The sequence below is a fragment of the Anomaloglossus baeobatrachus genome, chromosome 7, assembly GCF_048569485.1.
Source record: "Anomaloglossus baeobatrachus isolate aAnoBae1 chromosome 7, aAnoBae1.hap1, whole genome shotgun sequence".
Taxonomy (NCBI): domain Eukaryota; kingdom Metazoa; phylum Chordata; class Amphibia; order Anura; family Aromobatidae; genus Anomaloglossus; species Anomaloglossus baeobatrachus.
The window spans coordinates 155,489,283-155,516,022 of record NC_134359.1 but is presented as its reverse complement, the minus strand read 5'-3'; the positions used below and the strand labels follow the sequence as shown (position 1 = coordinate 155,516,022).

The 26,740-nt window shown below is 43.8% G+C and overlaps 1 protein-coding gene across 1 annotated transcript in view; it reads left to right on the top strand.

The window, feature by feature from the left end:
- Nucleotides 1-560: 560 nt before the first annotated feature.
- Nucleotides 561-26,740, top strand: part of COL3A1 (collagen type III alpha 1 chain) — a 264,812-nt gene continuing 238,632 nt past the window's right edge. The window contains exon 1 of the mRNA XM_075317770.1: nt 561-779. Coding sequence (XP_075173885.1) covers nt 695-779 — 85 coding nt within the window. The 5' untranslated portion in view covers nt 561-694. The remainder of the gene's footprint in view (nt 780-26,740) is intronic.

Here is a 26,740-nt window from a genome sequence, read left to right as displayed (position 1 = left end):
AAGATGTTTTGATAATGAAATAATGATAAAATTACTGTATATAAGGTAATGAATGAGGTCATATTGATGACTGATTGTACAACACATGTAACATTTAACTTTTAGCATGAATGAATGGATGATTGAGGCTTGTTTGGGCCTAATACACTATATATCAATTATTTATTATATACTGCACTGAAACATTCATACCCAGCCATATATAAATCTTCTAATTTTTCTATGAATGCTATTGATGCTTAATGTATAGTAATTGATTTGATAACATCTGTTCTCTCTAAATTTAGAAGGTAATGAAAATTTGTTGCTATCCCCATTTGTACAAAGTCCATTTCTCCAGATGTGTTCTTTCACTTTTCTTCCTGTTCTGTGGGGTCAAACACAGGTCCTTCCATGTTAACTCTGCATAATCATTTGTCATTACATTGCTGTCCTAGCCCTATATGGGATCCCTCAGCACTGAAGGGGTTTCGTGATGGCAACACATCTCAAGTTTCAGAAAGGGGCTGGAATCTAATGCAAGCCAAAGATTTCTCTATTTAAGAAGAGTGCAACTAAATATCTGTGGCTAAATTCTGTATACGGGCCCATCGCTGAAGGGGTGGGGGAACAATTGATGGTGCAAATTTAAGAAGATTTTTTATATATTTTTCCCCCCAGTCTGCACTAAGAGTCTCATGTCTAACATTTAGACATGACGAGCTTTGTGCAAATATCCTCGCTTTTCTGCATCATTGCAGCGACTTGCCCTTCTCTAATTCTGGCACAACAGCAGGAAGGTGAGTAATTGTCACAACTTTGTAATCTGTCTTAACCTTAACTGATCAAAAAAACTCTGAAGAAAAGAAAGAAAAACATGTTTAATAGCTGCATTAGGAGTCTTCCATTGCCCCATGTCATGAGGAGCAGAATTCGTTATCTCTTTAGTTTATAAGCAGATACTGTAACAGGTTGCAGAAGTGGCTGTGCAGATGTCCTGTAATTCTTGTAATGCAGAGGTAATATGTCCCTAGCCACAATGTAATCTGAGCTCTCTATGGAAGAGCAGCTTCACACTGCACTGGATAGAGTAGCACAGAGGAGCCAGCTTCATGTAGCTGTGTGTGAGTCTATGTAGACCTGCAAATCTGCTGCCTTCTCTGTGTTATAGAAAATGTCCCAAATTATGGTAATATTGCTTCCAGACCGTAGAGGAAATAATCCCTGGTATATGTCATTCTTGAGGTTTATTAGCAAAGTCACTTTATTAATATTTCCTGTATGGTTTGGTTATTGTATAAGGCATGGCAGTGCTCATGGATAAGTGAAGAGAAAGCAGCCTAGTCTAGTAGGAGCCAGCAGATTATCCCATTGAAGGACGTTGTGTTTAATGGAAAGTCTTCTAGGGAAAATATTTTTTTCCCCAGTTGCTTTGTTCTTTTTATTTTTCCATGAAACTTGTTTGTAAAGTGTTTTATGTATAAGGGGAGTGTTATGTTCCTCATGATCATACATGACAGTCATGGAGTCTTCTTTCTCTGTAATGAGATTGGTATGTATAAACTGATATCAAAGTATTCTAATAGCTACACAGTGGAAGTTATACAATCAATATTACTCACAGAGGTTGAAAAAGAAAGTTATAGAAAATAAATGCTCAAGCAAAATACATGAACTTTGCTAGTCTCCTATTCCTCCATCCCCTGCAGAAAGCAGGATCATTGTATTGTTACACCCAACCCTTTTCCAAATGCTTTAAGGAGGTCATGATGTGCTGAGAGAAGTCTTCTAGTGGTATATCCCCATTAAGAGGATATATCGCAAGATAAGACAGACACTGAGCAATCAGTCTCCTATCCTCTCCCCCCACAGGACTTCCCTGGATCTGGTGGTTGGCTGTGTTACATACAGTATGTGCAGATGCCCTTTGCTATAGCAGCATGCCCAGTAATGTATCATGACTAAGTGTAACACTTTCCATGCAGTCATATGTAGCCGCAGGCTATGACTATTCACCCTATGTTGTAACAGCTGGAACAGACTGAGTAAAAACATTCTGCCTGTCTGTAGTCTGTAAAACCTGGCAATGTACAGTGTGATGATCTCATCAGTATTAATATATGACATGTACTATAGAAAACAACTGGGTAATGACATGACTTTTTTTTCCTTTGGGCTTGGCAATATGGATGACTGACTGCAAAAAAAGATGATGTAAAACATTTGTTCCACAGAACTTCTTTTTATTACCCCTTGTTACAAGACAAAGCATGGACAAAGCCTATTTGATAATTCGTATTCCAGCTTATAAGGATCAGAATCTGCTGACAATTTTGGAAAGAACTTGAATTGCTTTACATGGAAAGTAGCTGTTCCAGATGTGCTGCTGCTGCCATCTAGTGGTTGTCTGTCATTGTAGCAAGCAGCCACACCCTTTTATTCCAAAGGGAAATTCTAAACCTACAAAGCAGAAAGTTTTCCCAGTTAATACATATAATATTGAATTAATCTACAAACACAAGTGATAGGCGAGACATATAGAATAGACTTTATACTATCTAATGAACTTATGGAAGCACTCCCTTCAGAATAGTGTTGTTAAAATATAGAATTCAGTGAAATCTGTACTTCAGAACAGCAAAAAAGTACAAAGCCATTGTGCAAACATAATGCCTGATATTGCATAGAAGTATAAATAGCCCATAATAAATCCTTCTAAAATGATAGCTATAATATAACTAAAAGGAACACCAATGAAAAAATATATTTCAGTGATCCCAATTGTTGGTGCAAGTTAGTTCATTGTTGTTTATTTTAGTATAAACAGAGGCTTATTATAAAAAATAGCAGATTAATATATAACTTTTTTTTACTATTAGGGTAAGCAAGATTGCACTAAAAGTGAATACAAGCCCAAAAAAGGCAGACATATAGTCCATATAGAGTGCATAATGATCTCTATTTAAGCTAATCAGCAGAGATATTCTTGAAAGGAACCCTGACAGCTGATGCATGATGCCCAAACATGGCAGCATTATTCTGGCTCAGTCACTTTAGCTAGGTATTTCTTTTATGAAATACCACAGTGTTTCAGGCTATGATATACATTTATTAGTTGGCCTGGGATTATGCTGCTCGGATGACTATCCAAAAGGAGGATCCACAGAGGCTTCCCCCTGCCCTGTGCCCCTTATGTGACGGGTCTCTCCTAGGTGTGTATATAGGGAGAGACCTGTCACTAAACAGGAAAAGGTGGGGAGAATCTGCCAGCCTACTGAGCTAGTCATCAGAGTGGCATGGACCCCAGCCGGCTTTTCAATGCATACTTTTCTCTGAAATGCTCCAGCATTTCAAAGTAAAACATACCTGACTAAAATGACCGAGTCTGACTTTAACTCACACTTACCATGAATCACCATCACAAATCAGCTGTCAGGTTGCCTTTAAAGATTTATATTAATTAAAATATTTACCATTATGCCTAAGTAAAAACTTTAAAAGCCGTACTGTAATATACATACTGTATAGTGGAGACAGAAAGATCATTGAAAAGGCCATATCAATAACATAAATTGTCCTACAGAGGAGAATATGCGTTATTCTAAATGTAAATGGTAACACAGAATGGATTGCAATCCTGCAAAGACACCCATCAGTCCTGCGCCAAAGTCCGCTGTGTGAATGTAGCGCTACCATAGACACATGCTCACTGGTGATGAGCGAGCACTACCATGCTCAGGTGCTTGGAAGGAGCAGTCCGACTGATGGATGGGATCGACTCGTGTACCAAGTATAATGGCCGTTAAAGGGAAACTCAAGGATTTCTCCAGAAGGTATTTCTGAAAATGCTTGAGTTCCCTATTGACTTCCATTATACTCAGTACGAGTTGTGCACCAGACTGCTTGTTACAAGGTAGTGCTCGCTCACCACTAATGCCCACTACTACTCTATTCCCCCTGGGCACTTTGGGAGCTCCATTCTTGTGATCATTGGATGTCTTAGCGATTAGACATGTATCACGCCCGACTGTGGGCAGATGATATACATGTTAATCATGAGACATGAACAGTTATCTACTAAATATATGTATTACCCCCATTTACAAGGACTAGTGGCCATAGGGAAGATGACCAGTAAGGGCATTGTTTCCTTTTAATAGTTTCCTATGTTGAATATTTGATGGCACCTACCCATAAGTATACCATCCTGACAAGGAATGTTATTAGAACAGTTTGTGGTAAAGTGCTGTCAACATGACGTGTGTCATTACGTCCAGCTAAGAATTAACTGCTACAAGTAATGAAACATTCACCAGCTGTCAGAAATGTGAGGAAATGGTGTCATCTTAAGGTTCTTATTTACAAGGTTTGCTAGAGTGCCTCAGAGTCCTGTCCTGCATTTGTCAGATTAATCTCCCTGATCTTATGTAAATCATGAACACCCTAACACTTCACAGTCTTTCTTCAGACTCCGTCAGGATTGGACTCCCTCTGCTGCTCCTGGCACTGTCTGAGACATCGTCTGTTTCATGTCAGCCTGACAATGGAAAACATGAGATAAGTCAGGCAGTAGACATTTGTTAGCTGTAATTTGGAGCATTGACTTTGGACTTGAAAATTTGGCATTATTTGCTGAAAGTGAATGCCTTACAGATTAGCTAAGAAACCATTTCCATTTTCCATAATTCATGCCCTTGAACAATGTTTGTGTTACAAGTAAATCAAAAATAATGTTCTATTCCCAAAAGCTGTCTCTCCCTTTCTCCCTCACATAAAGTTGTTTAGGTCCATGAAAATGAAATATGACTACAGAATGGGACTGAAGTGATATAACTTATTTCAAGATCTCTGGTGTCAGAAATAGCAGATACAAGGTTTCCTTGCACACTAATGAGTACATTGGCTCTGTAGATACCATCCCCAACCTTTGGAGTAAATAGACATTGTGGCATTGCATGAAACTTAAATAAATGAACCAGGTCACTATGGGGGATCTTCTTCACATTTAATTAAGAATAAACTTCACCATGCTACACTGACCTATAATAAGTAGATGACAAAATTAGACTTGTATATCTGAGAGACCAGGAAAATCAAGAAATTAAAATCATTAAGGACCAAGTAAATAAGGAAAGAAAACAATCTGTCATATATCATGGACAAGTGCATCCATGGTGCTTTTGTGCCTATACACCTTAGATAGCTGTCGACCAAACACTTTTTTGGCCGCCAAGCATCTCTCCTGGCTCCCTGTGATACGTGACAGAGCGGAGTACACAGCAGCTAGACACCTCTTCATGGATCTCCAGAGATTAAAAAAGGATCTGAGCAATTCAGAATCTTTACTTAATTAACACTTGGAATCAAGAGGGAAAAACTGGCTCTTAAGGGCAGAGTGGTCATGCATTATAGTTGTATGTCTCCCCCACTCCCTTGCTCCTTTCCCATCTCTTAGTTGGACTTGATGAATATGTGTCTTTTGCAACCATGTTATGTATCTTTATAACTTTTGATCAGGCATGTTCATTTAAATTGCATGATTCTTATTTCCCTTTTATCTCCTCCACTGTCAGCTGATGTGATTCTCGCAGTGCACTCACATTACACCGGTGTTATGCAAGTGCAACGCAATGGTTCTCTCGCACCCATAGATTTGAATGGTTGCGAGAGAAAATGAATCGGATTCCACCCACAGCATGCTGCGATTATTTTCTCGGTCCGATTAGGGCTGAAAAAAAATCCCTCATAGGAGCGACCCCATAGAGTAACAGGGGTCTGGGTGGAATGCAATTTTTTACCACATTCTACTTGCTCCATTTTTCTTGCAGTTTCTGATTACCCTAAAGCCAGCTTTACACCTTACAATTAGGTATGCGATCTCGTATGCGATGTGACACGCCCAGGTCGCAAATGCGATCTAATGAGATTGCACGTAGGTCGTTCATTTGCTGTCACACGTGCGTTAGTAGTTATGTTAAATTGATCAATTTTGTGTGCGATCCTTTAGATCATGTGTTCTGTGACGTATGCATTGGGCACCTTTTTTTTTTTTATTTATTGACTTGCCAAGCGTGTGTAATGTGTAGGGATGCGTTTTTACTATGTCATCTGCCATTCAGCTCTGCTACATGGCCGCTGACAGCAGACACAGACAGCCATGTAGCAGCGGTGAATGGCAGATGACAGCAGACACAGACAGAGCCGCACTGTCAGAATGAACTCGGGTGAACTTCACCCGACTTCATTGTCATGCTGCGGCTCTGTCTGTGCCGCGTCCTGATTAGCGGTCACCTGTGAAGGGCTCACCAGTGACCGCTAAACTCCTGAGTAACTGAATTGAGCAGCCCTCTCTCATATACTCACCGATCCCCGATCCCCGGCGCTGCACGGCATTCACACTGCTCCGGCGGCTTTTACTGTTTTGAAAAAGCCGGCCGCCCATTAAACAATCTCGTATTCCCTGCTTACCCCGCCCACCGGCGCCTATGATTGGTTACAGTGAGACACGCCCCCCACGCTGAGTGACAGGTGTCACACTGCACCCAATCACAGCAGCCGGTGGGCGTGTCTATACTGTGTAGTGAAATAAATAATTAAATAATTAAAAAAAACGGCGTGCGGTCCCCCCCAATTTTAAAACCAGCCAGATAAAGCCATACGGCTGAAGGCTGGTATTCTCAGGATGGGGAGCTCCACGTTATGGGGAGCCCCCCAGCCTAACAATATCAGCCAACAGCCGCCCAGAATTGCCGCATACATTATATGCGACAGTTCTGGGACTGTACCCGGCTCTTCCCGATTTGCCCTGGTGCGTTGGCAAATCGGGGTAATAAGGAGTTATTGGCAGCCCATAGCTGCCAATAAGTCCTAGATTAATCATGTCAGGCGTCTATGAGACACCTTCCATGATTAATCTGTAAATTACAGTAAATAAACACACGCCCGAAAAATCCTTTATTGGAAATAAAAAACACACACACATTCCCTGGTTCACCACTTTAATCAGCCCCAAAAAGCCCTCCTTGTCCGGCGTAATCCAGGATAGTCCAGCATCACATCCAGCGCTGCTGCATGGAGGTGACTGGAGCTGCAGCAGACACAGCCGCTCCGGTCACCTCCACGCAGCTAATGAAGACAGCCACGCGATCAGCTGATCTGTCACTGAGGTTACCCGCTATCACTGGATCCAGCGGTGGCCGCGGGTAACCTCAGTGACAGATCAGCTGATCGCGCTACTCACCGCCGCTCCGGTCAGCTCCAGTCAGCAACTGCGGTGAGTAGCGCGATCAGCTGATCTGTCACTGAGGTTACCCGCGGCCACCGCTGGATCCAGTGACAGCGGGTAACCTCAGTGACAGATCAGCTGATCGCGCGGCTGTCTTCATTAGCTGCGTGGAGGTGACAGGAGCGGCTGTGTCTGCTGCAGCTCCAGTCACCTCCATGCAGCAGCGCTGGATGCGACGCTGGACTATCCTGGATTACGCCGGACAAGGAGGGCTTTTTGGGGCTGATTAAAGTGGTGAACCAGGGAATGTGTGTGTGTTTTTTATTTCCAATAAAGGATTTTTCGGGCGTGTGTTTATTTACTGTAATTTACAGATTAATCATGGAAGGTGTCTCATAGACGCCTGACATGATTAATCTAGGACTTATTGGCAGCTATGGGCTGCCAATAACTCCTTATTACCCCGATTTGCCAACGCACCAGGGCAAATCGGGAAGAGCCGGGTACAGTCCCAGAACTGTCGCATATAATGTATGCGGCAATTCTGGGCGGCTGTTGGCTGATATTGTTAGGCTGGGGGGCTCCCCATAACGTGGAGCTCCCCATCCTGAGAATACCAGCCTTCAGCCGTATGGCTTTATCTGGCTGGTTTTAAAATTGGGGGGGACCGCACGCCGTTTTTTTTAATTATTTAATTATTTATTTCACTACACAGTATAGACACGCCCACCGGCTGCTGTGATCGGGTGCAGTGTGACACCTGTCACTCAGCGTGGGGGGCGTGTCTCACTGTAACCAATCATAGGCGCCGGTGGGCGGGGTAAGCAGGGAATACGAGATTGTTTAATGGGCGGCCGGCTTTTTCAAAACAGTAAAAGCCGCCGGAGCAGTGTGAATGCCGTGCAGCGCCGGGGATCGGGGATCGGTGAGTATATGAGAGAGGGGGATAGACTGACATGGACAGAGAGAGAGGGACAGAGATAGTGACGGACTGACAGAGATTAGTGCATGACAGACATTGTGAGGCGCTTCAGAACGCAGCTTTTCAGCTGCGCTCTGAAGCAGACCTTTTTTAAGCTGCGGTGCAGAGCGCACACCTGCGCACATAGCATCAGACACCAAAATCGTATGATGGATGTCACACGTTACAATTGACTAGTTTCGTACTACCAAACGTCCAATGTATGAGGAATAAACGACGTGTATGCGATCACCGTATTTTCATTCAATATCGATCGCATGTAGGTTTCACACGCAAATACATCACGAACGATGCCGGATGTGCGTCACTTACAACTTGACCCCAACGACGGATTGAAAGATCTATTGAAGTGTGTAAAGCAGGCTTTACTCTGTGTATTCTGGATGTTAAACCCAGACTCCACTAGGTCTACAGAACTGCAAGTATAATAAATTAATCTAATATATAAAGCTTGAGTGTATGTGTGTATGTATGTTTGTACTGTATGTATGTACTGTATGTAAGTGTGTGTGTGTGTGTGTGTGTGTGTATGTCCGCTAAAGGAATCCGCACCATCGCATTTACAGTCACAAAATTTTGCACAGACGCCTCATGTGACTCAGGGAATGTCATAGACTAGGTTTTGCCAAGAAAATTTAACCCCGCGCTTTACAGTTACTCTCCAAAAAACCTGCGTTTATTAAAGTGAATGGAGCTGCGAGCTACAGGCTATTAATAGGAGCTGTGATTGTTTGCTATAGGAACAAAGGACATTCATAGAATAGGAAGCTGAGGTGTGAGGTAATATGATGTTGGTCGAGAGACAGACACAGACAGACACAGACTGAGAGACAGACAGACAGAGACAGACAGACAGGCACAGACAGAGAAAGAGGCACACAGGGAAAGAGACAGAGACAAACAGAAACAGACAGAAAAAGATAGGGAAAAAAAGCCGGACAGACAGAAAGAGACAGACAGAAAGACACACGGGGAAAGAGACAGACAGGGAAAGAGACAGACAAAGACAGATGGGGAAAAAGACAGATGGGGAAAGAGACAGATGGGGAAAGAGACAGACCTGGAAAGAGACAGATGGGGAAAGAGACAGACAGAGAGACAGACAAAGAAAGAGATGGGGAAAGAGACCGACTGGGACAGAGACAGAGAGAGACAGACAAGGAAAGAGACAGAGAGACAGACAAAGACAGATGAGGAAAGAGACAGACCTGGAAAGAGACAAACAGCAAAAGAGACAGACAGAGAGACAGACAAAAACGGACAGGGAAAGAGTGAGACGGGGAAAGAGTGAGACGGGGAAAGAGTGAGACGGGGAAAGAGTGAGACGGGGAAAGAGTGAGACGGGGAAAGAGTCAAACGGGGAAAGAGTCAGACAGACACAGAGATACAGAGATAGAGAGAGACTTAGAGATAGACACAGACAGTCACACAGAGACAGACAGGGAAAGAGACAGACAGAGAGAGACTGGGAGAGAGATAAAGAGACAGTTACTATCCCGGGCAACGCCCGGGTACTACAGCTAGTTCCATATAAAATTGTATGTTTTGTTCAGTAGAATTGTTTTTGTCTAGAAATTAGAAATGGAATATGGACATGTGCAATATCCTCATCTGAATGAGGTTCAGAGGGCACAATCTAGATTCCACAATTTCCTATGTGACAGTATTAGATTAGATTATTTGATATTGACCAAATATATGCAGTTTAGTCGAGATTGAGCACAACATTGTAGACACAAGACTTTCTGGAACTTACAAACATAACTCAGAACATTTTAACATTTTGGTGCACACCCCATTTGAACAAAAACTACAGTCTTTTTGGTTTTACACTGCTGTTCCTATTCTTTTGTTTTTTAAATAGCGGGCTGAGCAGAGGGAGAATGGCCAATCACCCCCCTCCCCATCGAGATTTACAGACATTTCTGCCAGAAGTTGATATAAATTGTAATGGAAATGTATACTAGTTCAGAACTGGCATACAATTCAGTCCAAAGATGTGGCAAATAGTTTATTAACGTCTGCTCCTCTTAATAAATTTGGCACATCTTACTTCTGTTTGGGTGTCTATGGGAGGATGACATCTTTAAGGTTTGTGTCATCAACGGCACTAGGAGCATCTAAAATGTGTCACTATTATTACTCATGGCTGTCCTGAGATAATGTTGAAAATGCTCTCCAATGTAAAAAGATACTGTTAATTCATGCCATCATGTTCTTGTCACGTAATACTGTGCAGGGCTCTGTAACAGTAATGCTTCATCATACTGACACACTTGCATAACTCCTTACCAGGTAGATATTGGCACACACATAATTCTCATTCCAGCCTAAATGTCCCCATGTACAATAGAGAAAGGACAGCCAAATCTCCTTTCTGTGATGTGTTTCAGGGCTTCCCAACACTCCCCCAACAAATAACGTCCAAGGAAAGAATGATGAGCATGTTATTTTATCTTTTATTCTTCTGGGAGATAAATTGCCAAACAGAGGAAGCTTCTTCCTAAACCGAGTGTGCATGAGTGTGGGACAGAGGAGAAATAGCTGTTTGATGATAGTTATCCAGGATGCTCAATTTCTCAATGCAGCTGAAATGAGAGGACTACCAGCAATGAATGACAGTAAATATTCTTGAATCTATGGGATCCTAAATAACTAGTAACCTCAAATGGAGACAATAAGGTCTAGATAACCTGGAGTCTTTAGAGGGGATTGGTATCAGGGTACTTGACAAGTGGCTGAAAAGATTCTCCATGTTGTAATGCAATCTTGGGTTAGATTTGCACTGCATACAACAGTGCTTTAATGGCTTCTATATGAGTCCCTGAGAAACAGGATTCAGACATGCCCTGATGGAGCCATTCAGTACAAACAAGGCAGAGATCAGATGGACCCTATATGCTCTCCCTTGTAGTGGTATCCATCTTTTCATAGGGGCAGAAGAACTTAGACGACTATGTTCTCTTGTTCCATTAAAAGGATGAATACCACCACAAAGAAGAGCAAAAAGAGTCCATTTACATGTGATTCATATGTGCCCCTGAGGGAGCCATTCAGAACAATGAAACAAACAATATCTCATTGTACTGAATGCATGCATCAGGGGCACATCTGGATCTTGTTTTCCAGAGATTAAAGGGTTATTCTCATCTCCAAGATCCTTTCCAAATATTTAGTAGGTGGAATAATAATAATATTAGCAAATACCTCCAATTAGAAATGTACCATAGTTCTCCTGATTCACTATGACGCTTACCTCATGGTCAGGGCATTGCAGGACCTTAGGTATCTATGGTTACAACCATGCATATAGTGACAGTTAGATAGTTAATTGCTAGTGGTCATAACCATGGATGCTTAAGGTCCTGCAATGTCCTGAACATGAGGAAAGTGACAGTGAATCAGAAGAACTATACTACATTTCTAATTGGAGGTGTTTGCTATTATTATTATTATTATTATTATTATTTTTATACCTACTACATATTCGGATAGGATGTTGGAGATGGTATTAGCCCTTTAAGGTAGAAGCCCAGAACATACAATATGAAAGAACTGTAGAATGTAATGTGAACCTAGCCATGGTGACATTAGACTTTATTAATTCTAGTCTTTTACATGTCAGTCTTAAGGAAGGCAGCCTGAAGTAAGATGAGCTTTATGAGGGGCAGAACGCTAAATGAATCAGGTGCATTTTACAAGTGTCATTTTATGCCTCCAGAAATGTTACTCCATTCAGGCACAGTAGTACATTTCTTGCATAATTTACACCACAAAACTGGCATCAACTTTTAAGAGTTTGCTAGGTTGGCTTCACACACCCCATCCCATCCCTGCTTTGCCCATTGTTATGAAGCTGTCAGTGAATGGTGTAAAAACCCTAAGGCTATGTGCCCATGCTGCGGAAAATGCGCGGATTTTACCGCGGATTTCTCTCGGAAAAGCCGCGGATTTTCCAGAAATCTGCAGCACAGCTACTCCCCAGCCATTTCTATGGCATTTGGGAAATGCTGTGCCCACACTGCGGATTTTTCCGCAGCGGAAATCGTGCGGATTTTCGTGCGGAAAAATCTGCAGCATGTCAATTATTGTTGCGGATTTCTCCGCAGGGTCCCATATGCTTACCTGCCTCACCGGAGTCACTTTCTCCGTCTGGTGTACAACAGCGCGGTGGATCCAGGTATAGGAAGGAAGAGGTGAGCGGGGCCTGCACGAGCTCCGGTCATGTGACAGCCGGAGCTAGTTCAGGTCCGCCCACCTTCTCCTGCAGACGCTGACAGAGTGACCCGGCCGCTGGAAAGCAAGGTGCTGCGTGATGGACGTAAGTATGAACGCCCGATCACTGCAGCACTTGTTCTGCATTGAGGATGCAGTGCCGAAGCCATGGTATTGTATCCTCAATGCAGAATGCCCGCACCATATCCGGAGGACATTCCGCAGCATGGAAACAGACAGAAGTTGTGGTGCGGTTTCCTGGGAGCACCTGCGGAATGTCCTGCGGATATATCCGCAGGACACTGTCCCCGTGGGCACATAGCCTGAAAGTTGCAAAACTTTGGAGCAATTTTGAGTTGCCAGAATTCTGGTAAAAACATCATCATAAATAGGGCCCATAGACTTTCGTTTTGTACCCTTCTACCATGAATGCATAATCTATAAACCACTGTGAAAAAGGCAACCAGGGTCCTCCTTTCCTAATTGTAGACTACATTTTGCTTTGATAATGTGCGGCCAGCGACGTAGGAGGCATCAAATGTTGCAGAGGGGCAATCTGGGATATGTAGTTCCACTGGCAGCAGATGATGATGTCATGGTAGCTGGAGTGGGTTGCTGAACCCATAAATACTTCCCTTATGTTCACAACAGTTGTCAAACGTGGGAGGATACACTTGTGGAGATGGTATATGACCCTTCCATGGGTGGTCCTGTGGAAGTGGTCTGGGTGTTGGAGCGCCTATGAAGTTAAGGCAATTGTAAGCAGCCAGATACATGAGGAACTTGCAAACACAACTCTTCTTTACTGAAGGAAATAACAGGATACAGTTTATCTTAAAGGCTGAGTGAATGTATTTTGCACTGTAGAATACATTTATACTTTTGCATATAAGAGGAGGTTTCATCTCCTTGTGAATTGTCAGCAGCTTTCAGGCCTCTCAAGGGGGTTATATACAGATCATGTAACTTATTATATAAGTAAAAAGCATTGGAAGGCACAGTCCAGGTAATGCTTCACTGGTGAAGGGACCTTCACGTGTCGGTTCCCCATGGAGACACACTAGTGATATAGAGTATGTGAGCAAGGATGGTTGACCTTAGGGAGATCAACATCCACCACTGCGGAGACACCATCACATGTTTCTCAATGCAGTGATTCTAGAGCAATGCACCCTGGGAAATATTCAAAGCAAGAAGGCCTGCAGAGACACCATCACATGTTTCTCAACGCTGGCAGGAAACTATCCAGGTCTTTCACCGGGAAGGAACAACCACGGGAAGGGCAGTCTCCAGTCAAGGAGACCACCTATGCCAAACATGGTATCCATCCACAGACAGCCATTTTGGGGTATTTGCCCCTCCTCAGTGTGGAGTAGGAATCTGGCTAGTGAGAGCATTGCCTAGTAAAAGACTATGTGAGCAAGGATGGTTGACCTTAGGGAGATCAACATCCACCACTGCGGAGACACCATCACGTGTTTCTCAACGCAGTGATTCTAGAGCAATGCACCCTGGGAAATATTCAAAGCAAGAAGGCCTGCGGAGACACCATCACATGTTTCTCAACGTGATATAGAGTAGAGATGAGCAATTCTTCTGAGGATAGAATTGAGTCAGTATCACCGAAGCAGCCTGGGTTCACCGATCAGATCGCCTCTCTGATCAATGATCCTAGCCAAACCCATTGAATTCAATGGGAGAAAAATCTTATGTGTTATAAAATGGTGTAAATGGTGCAAATGGTGTAAGGGGCTGCAAAAGAAAGAAAATAAGAAAGAAATAAAGCAGGACCTATGTACCGAGTTTCCCCACGTCTGTAACACTACTTCTGTGGCCGCTGATTATCCCTCAAACATATTCACTGTTTACCCCACTCACCGACGTCTCTGATTGGCTGTAATTAGACAACCTATACCCTCTCTGACAGCGTCTGTGATTGGTTGGAATCACACATGCTGTTTGCGTCCTTAGACTGGTGTAAAATAAATAAATACATTTAAAAAATTGCGTGGAGTCCCCAATATATTGATAACAGCACAGATAAAGTCCACGACTACAGACTGCAGCCCCCAACCATGTGCTTATCTTGGCTGTGTATCAAAATAAGAGGAACCACATGTCTTTTTTATTATTTAAATAAGTAAATATTTTAAAAAACAGCATGTGGCCCTCCCAATTTGATACACAGCCAAGATAAAGCCCAATAGCTGGGGGCTGGGATTCTCAGGCTGGGGAGACAAAGCCTAGAAATAGCAGCCTGCAGGTGCCTAGGATTGCCGCATCCATTAGATGCAATAATCCCAGAACTTTTCTTAGCTCTACCCGATTGCCCTGGTGTATTGACAATTGGGGCAATAATGGGTTAATGACAGCTCACAGCTGCCACTAAGCCCTTGATTAGTAATGCAGAGTGTCTATGAGACCCCAGATTAGTAATCCGTAAGTGAAAATAAATTAACACAAACACCAAAAAATCCTTTATTTTAAATAAAATACAAAAAAACCCTCTTTATTTACCACCAAAAGACCCAGGCCCAATGTAATCCACACAAGGTCCCACGATGATTCCAGCTCAGCTACATCTGAACTGACAATGTACGGCCATAGAACATGACTGCATGCTGTAACTTCAGGCAGAGACTGAGCCTCAGCCATCAATGCGCACACGTACCACCAGTGCCAATGACAGTGCCCATGTGAAACTTCAAACAGTAGGCAGGTCACACTGGAACAAATTTACTGTCTAGAACAAATGTTTCACTCAGCAAATAGATAACAGCATACTGCAACTCACTCTACTTTTCTACTTTTTTACCTTCATTTTACAAGCGTGGCAGTATTTTAATTTTTGTATCAAAAAGCTAAAACATTCCAGCACCTATCAATCTGAAGAGTCAGAACAAGCTGTGGTCCACAATTGTAAAGTGCTGAGACTTTATAAGATCACCATTACAGACAGAATGCAATGCTGATGTTGAAAAGGGAATTTTAACAAATTCTAGCTTTTCATTTATGCGGTTTTATCAGCTCTACAATTCACATATTTAAATAATTTTTGCCTCTTTTTTTCATGATATACAAGACCTTAACCTTATTTTTATGTCATTGTTAAATTCTTTTTTTGGGGGGCGTGTCATTGAGGGAAGACATAAAGAAAAAAATAAAATAAAATACATGTTTATTTTAACAAGACAGTGTTCTCTTTTCTATTTCTCTACTTATTTTGTTCTTGTTTGTTTGTTTTTTCTTAATTTACACAGTCTATAGCTACATCATTACTTAGGTTAAAAACAGACCTAGGGCTGCCCTGGTACAACCCCTTTAAGTTTAATGTCATAGATCCCCACCTATACAGAAAATGCAAAAAGAAAGTGTGTTTCTTCAATACAACCGCATTCAGGAAAGTTTTTGACAATAAACAGAAAATAGATACACAAATAGTTCTCTACACATTTTAATAAAACATCAAACAATCCTATTAAGCTTATATTCCTGTTCTTCATTATATAAAGTAATAAATGTAGAAATAGATTTGCCTTCCCTCCCATTACAAAGTACTACATGCTCTTCTGTATTCCGTTTTCCAGATGGTCGAGCGTATGTTCACCTAATATACTCATCTGATATCCATCACAGCATTTTCCCTAAAATAAAGGCATGTGTCTACTAAAGGTTCTATTGCTTGCCCTTTGCCCATTAAACTCCTGCCGACCTGCTCAGTACCATAAAATCGGCAAAGTCTAGGGTTTTTCCATGTGTTGGCTCTCACTAGTTCATATGTATGGAAAAAATGGCAGCATGAAAAGCTTGTAAATGTTTTTAAATCAACTCATTATTTAAAGTACCTTTGATCTGCTTTGTGCTTTTTATTCCTGCACCAGTGCCAACTGAATCAAACATTAATAAAGAGATAGAGGATAAAGTCATAAATTACAGGGCTTTCATATTTACATTGGCATTATGGCTTTGTTATATATTAGCTTACAAAAAAGCACAATTCCAATAGCTCTCACCAAGTTATACTGCACATAAAAGCTGTGGTTTATTTTAAAATAAGGTCCCCACAGGGAATATAAAGTGCTAGAATATCGGATGTCTACTATGTCCATATCATCTTCATATCAACACAAATGATCTTCCTAAACTGGAAAAGAATGGTAAATAATAGTGATTTGCGAGCGTGTCCATCACTGCTGAATCCTCGAGCGAGCATTAGGGTGCTTGGGCACACTCATTACTCAGAATATCACAGGTGCTGGAGTGCCATGCTCTAATCTGTGTCCCGCTGTTCGACAGCCAATTAACATGCAGGGATCTGTGACGCCCTGGCCTATCAGGTCATCAAAGGGTATTGTGCAATCTGCCCTTCTGTGCAATATCCACCTCCTCCTTGGTTATGGGTCCCCAACTAACTGTGTTGCCAACAGCAGTCAAAGTCCTAGGTACACTCTACACCACACCCATCAGACACACCAGTGGACGGCCTGAGTGGAATACGGTCGCCCACTTGGGGGGTTCGTTAAGGGGAGGTCAGGAGTGTCAGGAGTAGGCAGTTAAAGTTAGGGAGTTGAAGGAGGAGGTTGAAGTCAGGAGCTGGGCTCCTTGGAGAAACTAGGTGACAGACGGTGGTCTGGACCTAGTATGAGCTGAATCCCCGGTCGCAGGGGATCGTAGCAAGGGGAACGGAACTGTCGAGGAGGACAGCCGGTGGCCTTGCACCATCACCGGGCTGGGACCAGGGCACGACGGGGTACGTGGACCCTAGGTCAGGGAGTAACTTCAGGCAACCTGACAATCGACCCGACGAAAACGGAGCCTTCAAGATCCATACTCCACCCACTCCAAAATCGGGGTACTAGCGCAATGAGGGGGATAGGACTTTCCACATATATGGTCCAGAAAATCCCAAGCGAGAACCCTGAAAGCAAGCTCCCACAGTTAGCCATACTGGGGAGCAGGACCCGGCTAGTTCCACACTACCCGGACCAACAGAAAAGTAACTTAGTGCCAAGAGGAAGGTCACGGATCACCAGGCAACACCATTGTGTACGGGACCTGAACTAGCTCCCCTCAGCGGCAGCAGTGTCCAGAACTTTGGTTTATCCAGTTGTCGGTGTCAGCTTTATGGACTGATTGAGTATGAAAGTGGCCCCTGCACACCTGACAGCATTCCCCCAACACCATCACCGAGTTCTGGGAGGGACCTAAAACCTGGCTGCCCCATTTCATCGCCCCCGGGTACTCCCAAATGCAGCGGTGGTACTCTCCAAATTACCACAAACCACAGGTGGCGTCACGAACTCTAACACATCCCTTGTAAATAATCCCCTTCGTTTTGAGAAACCGCACGAACCCCGGGTCCGGAGACCCCTCAAGCCACCGCAGATCCGGATCCGAGCAGCTCAGCTGCTGACGCGGGGGCAGCACAGATCGCCTTCCACATGGTAATGCTGTAGCCATATTGGGTTCTGGCATTACTGTGATTGGCCAGCAGAATCACATCATCGGGACTTATATGAGACTAGACATGAGCGAACCTCTAGAGGCTCGAGTTCGACTCGGTTCATCGAACGGAGGCCGCGTTCGAGTTTGGTTCGGCGAGCCGGTCAACGAACCTCTCGAACCCCATTGAAAACAATGGGAGGCAATCACAAACACATAAAAACACCTAGAAAAAACCCTCAAAGGTGTCCAAAAGGAGACAAACAACTCTCAAGAAAACACAAACACATGGGAAAGAGACAAGGACAAATACTCATGCGAAAACTAAACAGCTGGATGAGGAAAAAGAGGAGGAGTCACAGATATAGGCATGTTATGCCCTTCTAAAATCATGTAAAACACATCAAGGGTATTCCAAGCTGAGTCTCCTTTTTTTCCAAAAATTGGGCGCCACAGACACCACTTCAGTGCCATCACTTGTGCCCCATTTGCAAACTTGACAGGTAGATTTGCATCAAGCACATTCAGAAATATGCCAGCCTTAACTGTCCCCAGGATGACACCGGATAGGTTGCAAAGTCTTTGCTGAACCATGACTTGTTAATCTTGGCTCATTTTTAAAAGCACCGCAAGCGGACTCCAAGCAGAGCCTCCCTTTTTTCCAAAGATTGGGCCACACACACCACTTCAGTGGCATCACTTGTCCCCCAATTCCAAACTTGATGTGTTGATTTGCATCAAGCACATTCAAAAATACGCCAGCCTTAACTGTCCCCAGGATGACACCGGGGTAGGTAGCAAAGTCCTTGCTGAACCAAGACTTGTTAATCTTGGCTCATTTTTAAAAAAACACAGTAAGCGGACTTCAAGCAGAGTCTCCCTTTTTTCCAAAAATTGGGCCACACAGACACCACTTCAGTGGCATCACTTGTCCCCCAGTTGCAAACTTGATGAGTTGATTTGCATCAAGCACATTCCAAAATAAGCCAGCCTTAACTATCCAGAGGATGACACTGGGGTAGGTAGCAAAGTCCTTTCTGAACCAAGCCTTGGTCCTCTTAGATCAATTTTAAAAACACAGCAAGCGGACTCCAAGCAGAGTCTCCCTTTTTTCCAAAAATTGGGCCATACAGACACCCCTCCAGTGGCATCACTTGTGCCCTAGTTGCAAACAGGATGTTTTGATTTGCATTAAGCACATTCCAAAATACGCCAGCCTTAACTGTCCCCAGGATGACACCGGGGTAGGTAGGAAAGTCCTTGCTGAACCAAGACTTGTTCATCTTGGCTCATTTTTAAAAACACAACAAGCGGACTCCAAGCAGAGTCTCCCTTTTTTCCAAAATATGGGCCACACAGACACCCTTTCAGTGGCATCACTTGTCCCCCAATTGCAAACTTTATGTGTTCAATTGCATCAAGCACATTCAAAAATACGCCAGCCTTAACTCTCCCCAGGATGACACCGGGGGTAGGTAGCAAAGTCCTTGCTGAACCAAGACTTGTTAATCTTGGCTCATTTTTGAAAATCACAGCAAGCGGACTCCAAGCAGAGTCTCCCTTTTTTCCAAAAATTGGGCCACACAGACACCACTTCAGTGGCATCACTTGTCCCCCAGTTGCAAACTTGATGAGTTGATTTGAACCAAGCACATTCCAAAATAAGCCAGCCTTAACTGTCCAGAGGATGACACCGGGGTAGGTAGCAAAGTCCTTGCTGAACCAAGACTTGTTAATCTTGGCTCATTTTTTAAAAACACAGCAAGCGGACTCCAAGCAGAGTCTCCATTTTTTCCAAATATTGGGCAACACAGACACCCCTTCAGCGGCATCACTTGTGCCCTAGTTGCAAACAGGATGTTTTGATTTTCATCAAGCACATTCCAAAATACGCCAGCTTTAACTGTTCCCAGGATGACACCGGGGTAGGCAGCAAAATCCTTGCTGAACCAAGACTTGGTCATCTTGGCGCATTTTTAAAAACACAGCAAGCGGACTCCAAGCAGAGTCTCCCTTTTTTCCAAAAATTGGGCCACACAGACACTCCTTCAGCGACATCACTTGTGCCCACGTTGCAAACAGGATGTTTTCATTTCCATTAAGCACATTCCAAAATACGCCAGCCTTAACTGTCCCCAAGATGACACCGGGTACATAGCAAAGTCCTTGCTGAACCAAGACTTGGTCATCTTGGCTCTTTTTTAAAAACACAGCAAGCGGACTCCAAGCAGAGTCTCCCTTTTTTCCAAAAATTGGGCCAAATAGACACCCCTTCAGCGGCATCACTTGTGCCCTAGTTGCAAACAGGATGTTTTGATTTTCATCAAGCACATTCCAAAATACGCCAGCTTTAACTGTTCCCAGGATGACACCGGGGTAGGTAGCAAAATCCTTGCTGAACCAAGACTTGGTCATCTTGGCGCATTTTTAAAAACACAGCAAGCGGACTCCAAGCAGAGTCTCCCTTTTTTCCAAAAATTGGGCCACACAGACACTCCTTCAGCGACATCACTTGTGCCCACGTTGCAAACAGGATGTTTTCATTTCCATTAAGCACATTCCAAAATACGCCAGCCTTAACTGTCCCCAAGATGACACCGGGTACATAGCAAAGTCCTTGCTGAACCAAAACTTGGTCATCTTGGCTCTTTTTTAAAAACACAGCAAGCGGACTCCAAGCAGAGTCTCCCTTTTTTCCAAAAATTGGGCCAAATAGACACCCCTTCAGTGGCATCACTTGTGCCCTAGTTGCAAACAGGATGTTTTGATTTCCATCAAGCACATTCAAAAATACGCCAGCCTTAACTGTCCCCAGGATGACACTGGGTAGGTAGCAAAGTCCTTGCTGAACCAAGACTTGGTCATCTTGGCTCATTTTTCAAAACACAGCAAGCGGACTCCAAGCAGAGTCTCCCTTTTTTCCAAAAATTGGGCCACACAGACACCACTTCAGTGGCATCACTTGTCCCCCAGTTGCAAACTTGACGAGTTGATTTGAACCAAGCACATTCCAAAATAAGCCAGCCTTAACTGAAAAGAGGATGACACCGGGGTAGGTAGCAAAGTCCTTGCTGAACCAAGACTTGTTAATCTTGGCTCATTTTTTAAAAACACAGCAAGCGGACTCCAAGCAGAGTCTCCATTTTTTCCAAATATTGGGCAAAACAGACACCCCTTCAGCGGCATCAGTTGTGCCCTAGTTGCAAACAGGATGTTTTGATTTCCATTAAGCACATTCCAAAATACGCCAGCTTTAACTGTTCCCAGGATGACACCGGGGTAGGTAGTAAAATCCTTGCTGAACCAAGACTTGGTCATCTTGGCGCATTTTTAAAAACACAGCAAGCGGACTCCAAGCAGAGTCTCCCTTTTTTCCAAAAATTGGGCCACACAGAGACTCCTTCAGCGACATCACTTGTGCCCACGTTGCAAACAGGATGTTTTCATTTCCATTAAGCACATTCCAAAATACGCCAGCCTTAACTGTCCCCAAGATGACACCGGGTACATAGCAAAGTCCTTGCTGAACCAAGACTTGGTCATCTTGGCTCTTTTTTAAAAACACAGCAAGCGGACTCCAAGCAGTCTCCCTTTTTTCCAAAAATTGGGCCAAATAGACACCCCTTCAGTGGCATCACTTGTGCCCTAGTTGCAAACAGGATGTTTTGATTTCCATCAAGCACATTCAAAAATACGCCAGCCTTAACTGTCCCCAGGATGACACTGGGTAGGTAGCAAAGTCCTTGCTGAACCAAGACTTGGTCATCTTGGCTCATTTTTAAAAACACAGCAAGCGGACTCCAAGCAGAGTCTCCCTTTTTTCCAAAAATTGGGCCACAAACATTATTTCAGTGGCATCACTTGTCCCCCAGTTGCAAAGTTGACGTGTTGATTTCCATCAAGCACATTCCAAAATACGCCAGCATTAACTGTCCCCAGGATGACACCGGGGTAGGTAGCAAAGTCCTTGCTGACCCAAGACTTGGTCATCTTGGCTCATGTTTAAAAACATAGCAAGCGGACTCCAAGCAGAATCTCCCTTTTTTCCAAAAATCGGGCCACACAGACTGCCCTTCAGTGGCATCACTTGTGCCCAAGTTGCAAACAGGATGTTTTGATTTCCATCAAGCACATTCAAAAATACGCCAGCCTTAACTGTCCCCAGGATGACACCGGGGTAGGTAGCAAAGTCCTTGCTTAACCAAGACTTGGTCATCTTGGCTCATTTTTAAAAACACAGCAAGAGGACTCCAAGCAGAGTCTCCCTTTTTTTTTTCCAAAAATTGGGCCACACACACAACCCTTTAGTGGCATCACTTGTGCCCTAGTTGCAAACAGGATGTTTTGCTTTTTATCAAGCACATTCAAAAATACGCCAGCCTTAACTGTCCCCAGGATGACACCGGGTAGGTAGCAAAGTCCTTTCTGAACCAAGACTTCGTGATCTTGGCTCATTTTTAAAAACACAGCAAGCGGACTCCAAGCAGAGTCTCCCTTTTATCCAAAAATTGGGCCACACACACCACTTTAGCGGCATCACTTGTCCCCCAGTTGAAAACTTGACGGGTTGATTTTCATCAAGCACATTCCAAAATACGCCAGCCTTAACTGTCCCCAGGATGACACCGGGTAGGTAGCAAAGTCCTTGCTGAACCAAGACTTGGTCATCTTGGCTCATTTTTAAAAATACAGCAACCGAACTCCGAACAGAGTCTTCCTTTTTTTCCAAAAATTGGGCCACACAGACACCCCTTCAGTGGCATCACTTGTGGCCTAGTTGCAAACAGGATGTTTTGATTTGCATTAAGCACTTTCCAAAATACGCCAGCCTTAACTGTCCCCAGGATGACACCAGGGAACCAAGGCTTGTTCATAATGGCTCATTTTTTAAAACACAGCAAGCGGACTCCAAGCAGAGTCTCCCTTTTTTCCAAAAATTGGGCCACACAGACACCCCTTCAGTCTCATCACTTGTACCCTAGTTGCAAACAGGATGTTTTGATTTGCATTAAGCACATTCCAAAATACACCAGCCTTAACTGTCCCCAGGATGACACCGGGTTAGGTAGCAAAGTCCTTGCTGAACCAAGAATTGTTCATCTTGGCTCATTTTTAAAAACACAGCAAGAGGACTCGAAGCAGAGTCTCCCTTTTTTCCAAAAATTGGGCCACACACCACTTCAGTGGCATCACTTGTCCCCCAGTTGCAAACTTGACGTGTTGATTTGCATCAAGCACATTCCAAAATACGCCAGCCTTAACTGTCCCCAGGATGACACCGGGGTAGGTAGTAAAGTCCTTGCTGAACCAAGACTTGGTCATCTTGGCTCAATTTTAAAAACACAGCAAGCGGACTCCAAGCAGAGTCTCCCTTTTTTCCAAAAATTGGGCCACACAGACTCCTTTTCAGTGGCATCACTTGTGCCCTAGTTGCAAACAGGATGTTTTGATTTCCATCAAGCACATTAAAAAATACGCCAGCCTTAACTGTCCCCAGGATGACACCGGGGTAGGTAGCAAAGTCCTTGCTGAACCAAGACTTGGTCATCTTGGCTCATTTTTAAAAGCACAGCAATCGGACTCCAAGCAGAGTCTCCCTTTTTTCCAAAAATTGGGCCACACACACCACTTCAGTGGCATCACTTGTCCCCCAGTTGCAAACTTGACGTGTTGATTTTCATCAAGCACATTCCAAAATACGCCAGCCTTAACTGTCCCCAGGATGACACCGGGGTAGGTAGCAAAGTCCTTGCTGAACCAAGTCTTGGTCATCTTGGCTCTTTTTTAAAAACACAGCAAGCGGAATCCAAGCAGAGTCTCCCTTTTTTCCAAAAATTGGGCCACACAGACACCCCTTTAGTGTCATCACTTGTGCCCTAGTTGCAAACAGGATGTTTTGATTTTTATCAAGCACATTCAAAATTACGCCAGCCTTAACTGTCCCCAGGATGACACCGGGTAGGTAGCAAAGTCCTTTCTGAACAAAAGACTTGGTGATCTTGGCTCATTTTTAAAAACACAGCAAGCGGACTCCAAGCAGAGTCTCCCTTTTTTCCAAAAATTGGGCCACACACACCACTTTAGCGGCATCACTTGTCCCCCAGTTGCAAACTTGACATGTTGATTTTCATGAAGCACATTCCAAAATACGCCAGCCTTAACTGTCCCCAGGATGACACCGGGGTAGGTAGGAAAGTCATTGCTGAACCAAGACTTGGTCATCTTGGCTCATTTTTAAAAACACAGCAAGCGGACTCCAAGCAGTCTCCCTTTTTTCCAAAAATTGAGCCACACCGACACCCCTTCAGTGGCATCACTTGTGCCCTAGTTGCAAACAGGATGTTTTGATTTCCATCAAGCACATTGAAAAATACGCCAGCCTTAACTGTCCCCAGGATGACACCGGGGTAGGTAGCAAAGTCCTTGCTGAACCAAGACTTGGTCATCTTGGCTCATTTTTAAAAGCACAGCAATCGGACTCCAAGCAGAGTCTCCCTTTTTTCCAAAAATTGGGCCACACACACCACTTCAGTGGCATCACTTGTCCCCCAGTTGCAAACTTGACGTGTTGATTTTCATCAAGCACATTCCAAAATACGCCAGCCTTAACTGTCCCCAGGATGACACCGGGGTAGTTAGCAAAGCCCTTGCTGAACCAAGTCTTGGTCATCTTGGCTCTTTTTTAAAAACACAGCAAGCGGAATCCAAGCAGAGTCTCCCTTTTTTCCAAAAATTGGGCCACACAGACACCCCTTCAGTGGCATCACTTGTGCCCTAGTTGCAAACAGGATGTTTTGATTTTTATCAAGCACATTCAAAATTACGCCAGCCTTAACTGTCCCCAGGATGACACCGGGTAGGTAGCAAAGTCCTTTCTGAACAAAAGACTTGGTGATCTTGGCTCATTTTTAAAAACACAGCAAGCGGACTCCAAGCAGAGTCTCCCTTTTTTCCAAAAATTGGGCCACACACACCACTTTAACGGCATCACTTGTCCCCCAGTTGCAAACTTGACATGTTGATTTTCATCAAGCACATTCCAAAATACGCCAGCCTTAACTGTCCCCAGGATAACACCGGGGTAGGTAGGAAAGTCATTGCTGAACCAAGACTTGGTCATCTTGGCTCATTTTTAAAAACACAGCAAGCGGACTCCAAGCAGTCTCCCTTTTTTCCAAAAATTGAGCCACACCGACACCCCTTCAGTGGCATCACTTGTGCCCTAGTTGCAAACAGAATGTTTTGATTTTCATCAAGCACATTGAAAAATGCGCCAGCCTTAACTGTCCCCAGGATGACACCGGGGTAGGTAGCAAAGTCCTTGCTGAACCAAGACTTGGTCATCTTGGTTCATTTTTAATAACACAGGAAGCGGACTCCAAGCAGAGTCTCCCTTTTTTCCAAAAATTGGGCCACACACACCACTTCAGTGGCATCACTTTTCCCCCAGTTGCAAACTTGACATGTTGATTTGCATCAAGCACATTCCAAAATACGCCAGCCTTAACTGTCCCCAGGATGACACCGGGGTAGGTAGTAAAGTCCTTGCTGGACCAAGACTTGTTCTTCTTGGCTCATTTTTAAAAACAAAGCAAGCGGACTCCAAGCAGAGTCTCCCTTTTTTCCAAAAATTGGGCCATACAGACACCCCTCCAGTGGCATCACCTGTGCCCTAGTTGCAAACAGGATGTTTTGATTTCCATCAAGCACATTCAAAAATACGCCAGCCTTAACTGTCCCCAGGATGACACCGGGTAGGTAGCAAAGTCGTTGCTGAACCAAGACTTGGTCATCTTGGGTCATTTTTAAAAATACAGCAAGCGAACTACGAACAGAGTCTCCCTTTTTTTCCAAAAATTGGGCCACACAGACACCCCTTCAGTGGCATCACTTGTGGCCTAGTTGCAAACAGGATGTTTTGATTTGCATTAAGCACTTTCCAAAATACGCCAGACTTAACTGTCCCCAGGATGACACCAGGGAACCAAGGCTTGTTCATATTGGTTCATTTTTTAAAACACAGCAAGCGGACTCCAAGCAGAGTCTCCCTTTTTTCCAAAAATTGGGCCACACAGACACCCCTTCAGTCTCATCACTTGTACCCTAGTTGCAAACAGGATGTTTTGATTTGCATCAAGCACATTCCAAAATACGCCAGCCTTAACTGTCCCCAGGATGACACCGGGGTAGGTAGTAAAGTCCTTGCTGAACCAAGACTTGGTCATCTTGGCTCAATTTTAAAAACACAGCAAGCGGACTCCAAGCAGAGTCTCCCTTTTTTCCAAAAATTGGGCCACACAGACTCCTTTTCAGTGGCATCACTTGTGCCCTAGTTGCAAACAGGATGTTTTGATTTCCATCAAGCACATTAAAAAATACGCCAGCCTTAACTGTCCCCAGGATGACACCGGGGTAGGTAGCAAAGTCCTTGCTGAACCAAGACTTGGTCATCTTGGCTCATTTTTAAAAGCACAGCAATCGGACTCCAAGCAGAGTCTCCCTTTTTTCCAAAAATTGGGCCACACACACCACTTCAGTGGCATCACTTGTCCCCCAGTTGCAAACTTGACGTGTTGATTTTCATCAAGCACATTCCAAAATACGCCAGCCTTAACTGTCCCCAGGATGACACCGGGGTAGGTAGCAAAGTCCTTGCTGAACCAAGTCTTGGTCATCTTGGCTCTTTTTTAAAAACACAGCAAGCGGAATCCAAGCAGAGTCTCCCTTTTTTCCAAAAATTGGGCCACACAGACACCCCTTCAGTGGCATCACTTGTGCCCTAGTTGCAAACAGGATGTTTTGATTTTTATCAAGCACATTCAAAATTACGCCAGCCTTAACTGTCCCCAGGATGACACCGGGTAGGTAGCAAAGTCCTTTCTGAACAAAAGACTTGG